General features: G+C 38.9%; 1 protein-coding gene across 1 annotated transcript; it reads left to right on the top strand.

Annotated features, from left to right (window-relative positions):
- The first annotated feature begins 617 nt into the window (after positions 1-617).
- Positions 618-2,249, top strand: LOC148033580 (uncharacterized). Its single transcript, XM_087681520.1, has one exon. The coding sequence runs from the start codon at positions 1,003-1,005 to the stop codon at positions 1,888-1,890; it is 888 nt and encodes a 295-aa protein (XP_087537646.1). The 5' UTR covers positions 618-1,002; the 3' UTR covers positions 1,891-2,249.
- The last annotated feature ends 7,890 nt before the right edge of the window (positions 2,250-10,139 follow it).

The following is a 10,139-nucleotide window of genomic DNA, read 5'->3' as shown; positions in this document are numbered from 1 at the left end:
ATTCTTTTGTGAAACCCTTCCTTTATAACTAGGTCTACTACTTGTTTTTTGGGGGGGGGGAGAAAAAGGAACCATAGTGCCCTATATTTTTAAATGTGAGTTCCATGTGATGTAAATAAGAGAACTATAAAAGAAACTCTATTGGCCCTTTTACCGTATCCAATGCCGACCTGCATACGTCAATTGATGCATGCATGCCCAGGCAATGAGAGGTTACCACTTACAAGGCCGAAGTTGTGAGGTGGGAAAAGTAATATGCTTTCAAGATCTTGGCCTTTTTTGTGAAGTTTTTCTTGAAATTGTACTGTTTTATGAAGTACCTAAAATGGTAAAAATAAATAAAATGAGTGTCAATCGTTATTTGTTCCATATGAGATGAGAGGAGACTCGAGAGGTCTTGTCATTTAATGCTCTCACATGTGGATGTCCTGTTTTGTCTTCTTTTCACCTCTTTTGGCATTCAATGCTTGTTTGATAGATTCTATTCTTTCATGTACATGTAGCCACTGGCCAAGGCCCAAGACTCGACCTATACTTATATCTTTCACTCCTGTTGAAGAAGATAGTTCATGGCTACATACGTAGATAGTAATCAAACATGTGCCGAGTCGGCATCCTGCAAACTACAGGGAGCGCTCTGGAGTCTGGAGTCTGTGGAAGGCGCAGGCGCTTTTGTGTGTTTGCCAGCCGGATCTTGTGTGCGAGGGTGGGAAACCGCGTTGCATTTACGACGCCTCAAGGCCACGTCGCGGTCTGAACGTACACTTATTTCACTCCTAGACGCATCTCTCTCTCTCTGTCTGTCTCTCTCTCTCTCTCTGACAAAGGAGCGACAGATCGACTCATCACCGTCATGAGGGGCATGGCATGGATAGCCAGGGAATGGTTTTAGGGCTTAGGGCTCGTGATCTGGGCTCTCAATGGGCTACTATATAAACAGCTTGCCTCGCTTGGCTTACATAGGGTGAGAACCAACATAGAGTGAGAACCAACTAAAAGTTTATGCAACCTAGAAGCGCCTTTGTCCCGGTTCAGAGAATGCACGCAAGGATGGAGCTGCTGATCATTATGAGTGTGTTGTTGATGGTGGGCGTTCATGTGCCCGCAGCCGCTGCAGTTCGAGACTCTAGGCTGCTGACGGGCTACTACGGCGGCGGCGGCGGTGGCTCTCCGGGGGGCGGCAGCTCGGGCTCCTCCCCCAGCTATGGCAAGGGCCACGGCGGCGGCGGCTCATGCGCTGGCGGAGGCGGTGGCTCCGATTCTGGCTGCGTTCCTTCCGTCCCTGGTGGTGGCGGTCCAGCAGTTCCCTCTTCCCCGCCCTATTCTCACCAGCCCTCCCCTGGCGCTGTCCCCAGCACTGGCGGTGGCTCGCCTCCATACGGCACTGGTAGCCCTTCTCCTTCAGGCCCCAAAAACGGCGGCTCGCCACCTGCTGGCAGCGGCAGCAGTCCCACCCCCTCGGCCCCAAGTGGCGGCGGTTCCCCATCGTATGGCGGCGGCGGCGGCAGTCCCGCTTCCGGCCCCTCTACTGGTGGCTCTTCACCTTCCGGCAGTGGTAGCCACTTTCCTACGCCGGCCTACGGTGGATCCTCACATTATGGCGGCAGCGGTCCCACGCCCTCCGGGTCCTCCCCGTACAGCCATTCGCCCTCCTCCCCCTCAAATGGCGGCAGCGGTCCCACGCCCTCCGGGTCCTCCCCGTACATCCATTCGCCCTCCTCCCCCTCAAATGGCGGCTCACCACCTCAGGGAAATAATAACCCGTCTCCGTCCTCTCCGGCCAATGGCGGCTCGCCGCCCTATTCGTCCTCCACTCCTTCCGGTCCTACTACTGGCGGCGGGTCGCCATCGTATCACTCAGGTCCTTCGGTTGGCAGCCCTCCTTACTGACCTAGTGTCGATCTATTACGTCTAGTTCTTTTTTGGTAGCTCCTCCAAGTGGCGTCTTCTCGTCTGGGCCACCGACATGTCTGCATCCGTCCATCACGTAGTCTTTCGTCATCATCAGCTCATTACGCTTGTACTCGGTGCTCCGTCCCCTTCCGCTTCCCCATCGCTTTCTTAATTGGTGCCTCGTTATGCATGTACTTAGTGCCCTTATCAAGTCTTTTATCTATGCCTGCTCCTGGCTTGGTAACCTCATCCCATGATCCACGCAAGATCGTGTAAGAAGACCTTGCGGCTTGCGCTGATGATCCAGTATGTCAAAAAAATTTATGCAATAAATAAGGCGCCTTGTAATCCGTTAAGAGCGTGTGGTCACTGGTCACTATGTCGTTCTACTCTAAGACGCGTGAGAGGGATTATGGTGCAGTTACGGAGAGTTTAATTACCGGACCGTCTGTCGAAAATTTGGAGCACGATTTCTCGACATGAAACTTCCCATTCCCAGCAAGGCCAGCATTAAGGATTAATGATTGTACGCAAGACTCGCGTTTCCCGTTTCCGATCGCGTCGCGCAATTCGCTGAAACTTCCCATTCCCAGTTCCTTGATTCTTTAAGTTCCATGCACTCCATGTCTGAAGATTACGGCGCAAATGCATGCGTGTGAGCAAGGCCTAAATTTGACGGGTTCCTCAAAATTTTATATGACAGGCATTTTTTAAAAATGTCTTTCGAATGACAGATGATAGACAATTTATGCTAGTCAAATGACAAGAAAAATATGCAAATGAAAAGTGACACGATTTTTAAAGTTCATGAGTAATAACACAAATGAACGATCCAATTTAAATCGCATAACTATATAGCTTACTATTAATACTTCAGTAACAATATAGACATTAGATGATTGAGACTTTTAAATGAACGCGATTGCATATTAGCAATAACACGATTCCATTTAATCATCCTAGTAGGAACAATATGAATCCAAAACACTGATCACAGACAAAACGACGATTCTGGATGGTGGAGCAGTGACTCAGGCAAGCGAGCTGCAGCCTGCACAGTGCAGCCTACAACCTGCGACTCTGCAGAGTCCAGACTGCGAGCACACACGGTACAATGTACACCTTGCTCGTGTTCTGGCGACTCACGAGATGGAGAGTCGAGACTCGAGACTCTGGAGGGCTCAGGTTTCAGGACCAAATCGTGAATCGTGATTGATGAGACTAGGAAAGTCTGGGATTGCGGGCAAATGGTCCTTAACCTTTAACTATTTAAAATTAAAAATTCACAATAAGACCGACCAAGGTTATATCTATTATCTAAAATGTATATATATATATGTATTATTGTATGTATGTATACGTATGTATAATATATATACTAAGAAAAATGAAAGGTAAATTATATAATGTGACATGTCAAATAGCAAGTAATTTTTAATACTATATGTCATGATGACAGGTAAATTTCAAGCTTGAACATGTATTATGACAAGCTATTTTCAAAAATGCTTGTTTTGACAAGCAAAATAGCCCTTGACAGGAAAAACAGCCGTCAAATTTAGGCCTTGCGTGTGAGATGGCATAAATTTGTAAGTAATGTCCTTAAGCAACAAGACACCATAATTTATAAATAGATAATTGAATTATGCCTCAACGAAATGAAAGCATGAATGAGTAAATCAAGAATATATATTTTGGGTATAATTGATTTGTTGTGTTCTATCACCTGTTTATAAATAGATCATTGAATTATGCCTCAACAAGATGAAGGCATGAATGAGTAAATTAAGAATACATATTTTGGGTATAATTGATTTGTTGTGTTCTATCACCTGTTTATAAATAGATAATTGAATTATGCCTCAACAAGATGAAAGCATGAATGAGTAAATTAGAATACATATTTTGGGTATAATTGATTTGTTGTGTTCTATCACCTGTTGAAAGTTAGCTTTTTTTTCTCTTGCACCATGATTGTAGCCTTTGTATAGATCATTGAATTATGCCTCAACAAGATGAAAGCATGAATGAGTAAATTAGAATACATATTTTGGGTATAATTGATTTGTTGTGTTCTATCACCTGTTGAAAGTTAGCTTTTTTTCCAGTACACAATCGTTCTCTTGCACCATGATTGTAGCCTTTGTAAGCAATGTGTGTACACTAGGTGGGTGTATGTGTGTGTCTTTCTCTTTGTTTGAAGTTTTTAGATTTGATTACATATCAATAATCTATATTTTCTTGGATTCTTAAAGCTAGCAATGCCTCTGGAATCTTGAAGTGAATATATATTTTTATTGTGCCTTTGGGATGTGGTGTGTAGGTTTTGGACTCAAGACGCCCTCTTAACTCAACTCACTTCCAAACCACTATGCCACAATCCCATTGGCATGTCTTAGAATCTTTAGATATTTCTCTTCTCATCAATGTTCTTAGAGTCCAAAAAATGTTCACACCATGTGACATTGAGAATTGTAGCATTGGGAATGACTCTAGGACTCCGAAAACTTATGTATTTCTCTTTAGCAATTTGGAAAATATTGATAATATTAAGGCATACAATGTATAATATTTTTTCTTAATGTTAGGACCTTGGAAAGCATAATTGTAACATGACGTGCTTACCTTTGGAAAGCCATCTTCCATTGTATATTCTTTTGCTACGTGGATCTTTTTCTTTTTTGTTTGGTCTTTTCATCTTCTTATAACCAATCCATGTTAAGGTCCCTTTGGAAATGTTGGATGTTAGGATATGTTATGTTGCACTCGTGACATGTTCAAAGAAAGAGAATCTTCTTTTCCTTTATCTTCTTGCCTTGTTCTCATCGTACATCATTTGTTGTTAGATGTTAGGATATGTTATGTTGCACTCATGACATGTGCAAAGTAAGAATCTCCTTTTCCTTTATCCTCTTGCCTTGTTTTCATCGTACATCATTTGTTGTTAGATGTTAGGATATGTTATGTCGCACTCATGACATGTGCAAAGTAAGAATCTTCTCTTTATTTTCTTGCCTTAATTTGCATTGTACATCATCCATCGATTGTATGCTCTTTTGACATTTTTGTCTTTTTTATTTGGTTATTTAATCTTATTAGATAGTGAATCCATGTCAAGGTCCTTTGGAAATGCTTTTATATGTCAAGGAACCTTAGGAAATGCTTTTAGATGTTAAGGGTATGTAACATTATGCTCATGGCATGCTTGTTCATATTTTTATGCATATTTGTTTCTATTATCTTGCTCTATCCATCTTCTTGAGGTATGATATATATTATCCTTTGGTCCTTGTAACTACTCAACTCATACAAGGGCAAAATTTACACTAGGAAGACATTTAGAGATCTATGTTGCATGTAATTCCTAAGATCTATGCTACATGTAATTCCTACAACAAACCCCCTTTAAATCTATTTATGTTTTGGCCTTGTATTTTCTCACCAAGAGTTTTTTTTGCAATTATTTAGAAAAAATTAAAACACTTGTAAATCTTTTGGATAATGTTTTGCTTTAGGAGAAACATTGGAAATCTTTTTAAAGATTTTTAGAAAATTATCAAATTTTTATATTATTATTTAAAAATATATTTTTTGAGACAATCTTTTGATATGTTTTCAAGAGTCGAAATCTTTTGAAAAAACATATGAAAATGATTAATTTTTTCGAATAGTATCATATTTGTAATTTTGAAAAGTATTTTGATTTTGAAAGAAAATAGGTGACCATAAGAGAAGTACACAGATTTATCTTATCCATCATGTAAAACTTATTCACTATGAGACTCCATATACACATGTTGGTGAGTTTTTTAAACACTTAAACACATTTGGTATGAGACTCCATATACACATGTTGGTGAGTTTTTTAAACACTTAACACATTTGGTGGGATCCTTGAGAGTAATAGTTGAAGGCAATGGAATACTGAGTCGGCTTCTTCATTTCACTCAGATAGATTTGGTTGCATATGCTAATTTATCTAATGGAATAACCAAACATGCTAAAAGTAGTAAGTAGTGGCTATGCTATAAGATTTGGTCTAAGAATGTGGGTAGCATGAAGGGTGAATCTTGTATTGCGGCTTGGATGATCGCGGCCATTGTGATGGGATCAACGTCATTTTGAGAAATGATTTGGCTTAGATGGAGTGCGGCATTTTCAAAGACACTAAAATCATCTCAAGGAAACACTCATAAAATCAATGGAATAAGGCCTATAAATCTCTTATATATCTCTTTCAAAAGAGGTCAAAGATAAACCATATCATTATATGTACATACACTTCCCATGCTATGATGAAGGTTGTTTTAGATTGATCTTTGGGAGTAAGGTGAACTTGGTTATATCCATTGAAACCATAGAGAAAAGAGTACAACTTATGGCTAGCCACTTCATCCAATATATTATCCAGATAGGGAATGGGAAAGAGATTCAAGATTATAGATACATTAACCTTTGTATAGCCCACACATAACTTTTAGCTGTTGCTTATTTTTTTGAACTATGATAGTCAAGAAAATCCAATTCACTTGATCTACTAGAGTGATAAATCAAACTTGTAGTAGTTGATCTAACTCCTTTTTAAATTGTTTGGCCATGTGAGTGTTCATTGTATAGTGTTGCATACGGATTGGGACAATATCACATTTTAGAGGAATTCAATTTTGATAGAAGCGAGGATCCATTTCTTTTTGTTGAGATGGCAAGCTCAACACATGCGGACATTGATGATGTACCCGCTTGGCTAGATGTGTTTGCACATTTATGCTTAGCACATTGGTGGTCATTATGATACTTGTATGGCCAATGACTTATCACTTATTATATTTAGTTTGTTACATCTACTTATAGTTGGTAAAGATATAGCTCCAGTCAATTAGTGTAGTCTGTTATGCATTGTTTAACTTAGTAGGCCACTTTCTTTTATATTGTATCTTGTCTATACTGTGTAAATTATGTGCATAAGAAAAAAGAATCAGTAAGAAAACGTTTTGGCTTCCATCTCTCTTATTGTGTTCTTGAGTGAGCTTCCTCTTGTGTACATAGTGTGTTTGGCGTAGCAACTCAAGCAAGTCTTTCCACCACACGATTATTGACATGGTATCAGAGCCACACCACTGAGACAGGTTGATATTGAAGATGGAAGTGAAAGAAAAGAAGCAAGGTTTGAGCAAGCAAGCAACGGGTTAGAAGCTCTTCCATTCTTCAACTCTTTCTCTTGGATAGTGTCCTATGGAGATACCGGAAGCAGGATAGAGTGAAAATCTTAGATTGATGTGAGATTTGGTGTGTGATCAGAGCACTGTATATTTTGCAAAACGAGCCCTTTAGGACTTGCCCACAGTTTTTTTGGGCATCTAAGGCCATTTTAGGCCCCGTTTTAAAGCCGCAAGGTTACGGATAACAACTTTAGGATACACTATGACTTCAGTTGTATTGACTGAAAGTGGGTGCACAAGTTACAGATTTCGAATCTGTAACTTTTGAGGCCTGTGTCAAGAAGAAAACATAATGTTTATCTGCAAACATGTTGCAGATTACATGTACTATTGAGCAATCAGTGAAAAAGGTTGCTTGGTGTATTGTTATGCACTTGTTGTGAAAGGCTATAGAAGACTAGCTTGTTGTGTTGTATCATTTTTTGTGATAATGGCAGAGAATAGTGAAAATCTCATTATTGAGAAGCTCGATAAGAACAACTACCCTTCATGAAAGTTTCGTGTGATAAAATTTCTCATTAGAAAGAGCATTTATGAGTTTATTTCATGTGAAGAAAAGGAGCCAAAGCTGGGTATTCCTTCTCGATTGTAGATGAATTAAAGGCATGGAAATAGTGGAATAACACAATATTAGTGAGTCTGGGAATCTCTCAATTTTCATTTTTTGAATACTAAAAAGGTGGCACCCAGATAACATGCCCATAGATTTCTCAAAACCATATGATGTGACCTATCATTGGAAAGCGCTTGAAAAATGGAATCTATTGAGCTATAGAGCCCTCAATTTGGAGTTATAGTATTCAAGTTATGAAAAATCCAAAGATTTGACCACGCGTCCCAAACTTATAAGAAATTCCCATATTTCCTAATATGGTGTTGAATGTAAAAGACAAAAAGATAATGCACTGGCTATTTGCAGTCATTGATAATATTATGCTGGGACATATTAGGAATGCAAAAACTTTACATGTAGCTTGGACAATTTTTAAGAATATGTTTTCAGTAAATACAAAGGCATAAAAGACTCAACTCAAGTAAGAGTTGAATATATTGAAGAAATGAAAATGTCTATCAATGAGTATGTGTTGAAGGTGAGGAGCATTGCAGATGCTTTAGTAGTGATTGATGCAATGCTTGATGATGATTTGGCTTCATCCACTTTGAGTGGACTCAATAAAGAGAAGGTATGGAAATCATTTGTTACTTTAGTATATGTACGGAAGCCATTTTCAGATTTTGATGAGTTGGTTTTTCATGATTACCAAAGAGATCAATATGCAAGGTGACTCGTCTGAAAGAAATCGTAAATAGGTCCAGGAATTTTACTCAAGTTCAGGAAGGGGACGTGGTAGATTCTCTTCAAGAGGCCGTGGTATGGGATGTACTGGTGATAACTAGCAAAATAGGTTCAATCAGCAATTTGGTGGAATGTAGGTTTCAGGAGACCGATGAAACTTTAGAGACAGGAAGCTCTAGAGGAAGAGGTGGATGACAGAACAGAGGTTCTGAAAATTCTACTATTATTTGCAATTATTGTGGCAAGACATGTCATATTGTAACCTATTGTTATGCTAAAAAGGATGATATTCGCAATGGTAAATTACATCAAGGAAACTATGCATAATCTTCATGACAGAATGAAGACAAAAATGAGCATTTGTTTGTTATGCGACATATGATGAATGTCGTTACAAGAAAGGAGATACATGATAATGTATGGTAAGTCGATTTAGATGCATCTAATCATATGACTTATCATGTTGAATGGTTTGGAGAGATGTATGAATTACAAAATCTAGGTTATGTGTAGATAGGAGATGATTCATGCCATCCAATTTCACATATTGGAAAGGTTCCCTTGTCCTTGCATGATGGCTAGACAAATAGTCTGACAGATATATTACATGTGCCATCAATCACAAAGAACCTAGTGTTTGTTGGCCAAATAGTAGAGTAGGAGTTGTAGGTCTGATTCAATGCAAAAGGTTTTTTTGTAGAAAACTTTAATGATAAGTGTAGGCGACAGTTCACTTTAGATGTTGGATTTTTTGCGATGGATGCTGCTATGTATGCTAAGGGAAAATAACTAGTTGCAGATATTGAAATATGGCATAAACGTATTGGACATGCAAATGTGCAAAGGTTGAAACTAATGTAGTCCAGAGGATTGGTTATAGAGTTGTCTTCTTTTAGAGTTGCAGAATTCCATAAAGTCTGTGAAGCATGTCAGTTTGGTAAGCAGGCAAGACAACCCTTCTTGTATGACAGAGAAGTGAGTAGAAATATACTTGATGTAATGTGTATAGATATTTGGGGGTCTACACAGAATGTATCTCTTGGTGCAAGCAAATACTGTCACATTTATTTATGACTGTTCAAGGAAGCTATGGGTATATTTCATTAAGAAAAAGAGTGATGTATTTGAACACTTAAAATCTTTCAAGGCAGCTGTTGAAACATAAACATGCTTGAAAGTAAAGTGCTTGAGATCAGATGGAGGGGAAGAGTACCTCTCTAATGAGTTTAGTGGCTTCTTGAGGACTTATGAGATAAAAATGCAATTTAATTGTAGGTATACCCCACAGCAAAATGGGGTTGCAGAAAGAAAAAATAGGCATATTGCAAAAGTTGCACGGGCATTAATGACTGAAAAGAATATACAAATTTTTTTTTGGTCTGAAGATGTTCATATTGTTGTCTATATTATGAACAAAATCCCCACATGTACAGTTAATGGGATGATTCCTAAAGAATGTTTTACTGGCAAGAAGCCTGACGTATCACACTTGAAGGTATTTGGATGTGTTGCATATGTTAATGTGCCAAATGAGCTACAGAAGAAGCTTCATCCAAAGGCTAAAAAATGTATTTTTATTGGATACTCTTTAAAGCAGAAAGTGTATTGTTGTTATAACCCTGTCACATGTGAGTTTAGAGTGAGCAGGGATGTTATTTTTGATGAGATGAACAGTTGGTATGCACCTACTAGTGATGTTTTAGATGATGATAATGATCATGATAGCTATA

Source organism: Lygodium microphyllum, chromosome 7, assembly GCF_053477565.2.
Source record: "Lygodium microphyllum isolate KBCC chromosome 7, Lygodium_microphyllum_v1.1.10, whole genome shotgun sequence".
In the NCBI taxonomy this organism is placed as follows: domain Eukaryota; kingdom Viridiplantae; phylum Streptophyta; class Polypodiopsida; order Schizaeales; family Lygodiaceae; genus Lygodium; species Lygodium microphyllum.
The sequence above is the reverse complement of the archived record's forward strand: the minus strand, read 5'-3'. Positions and strand labels throughout refer to the sequence as shown.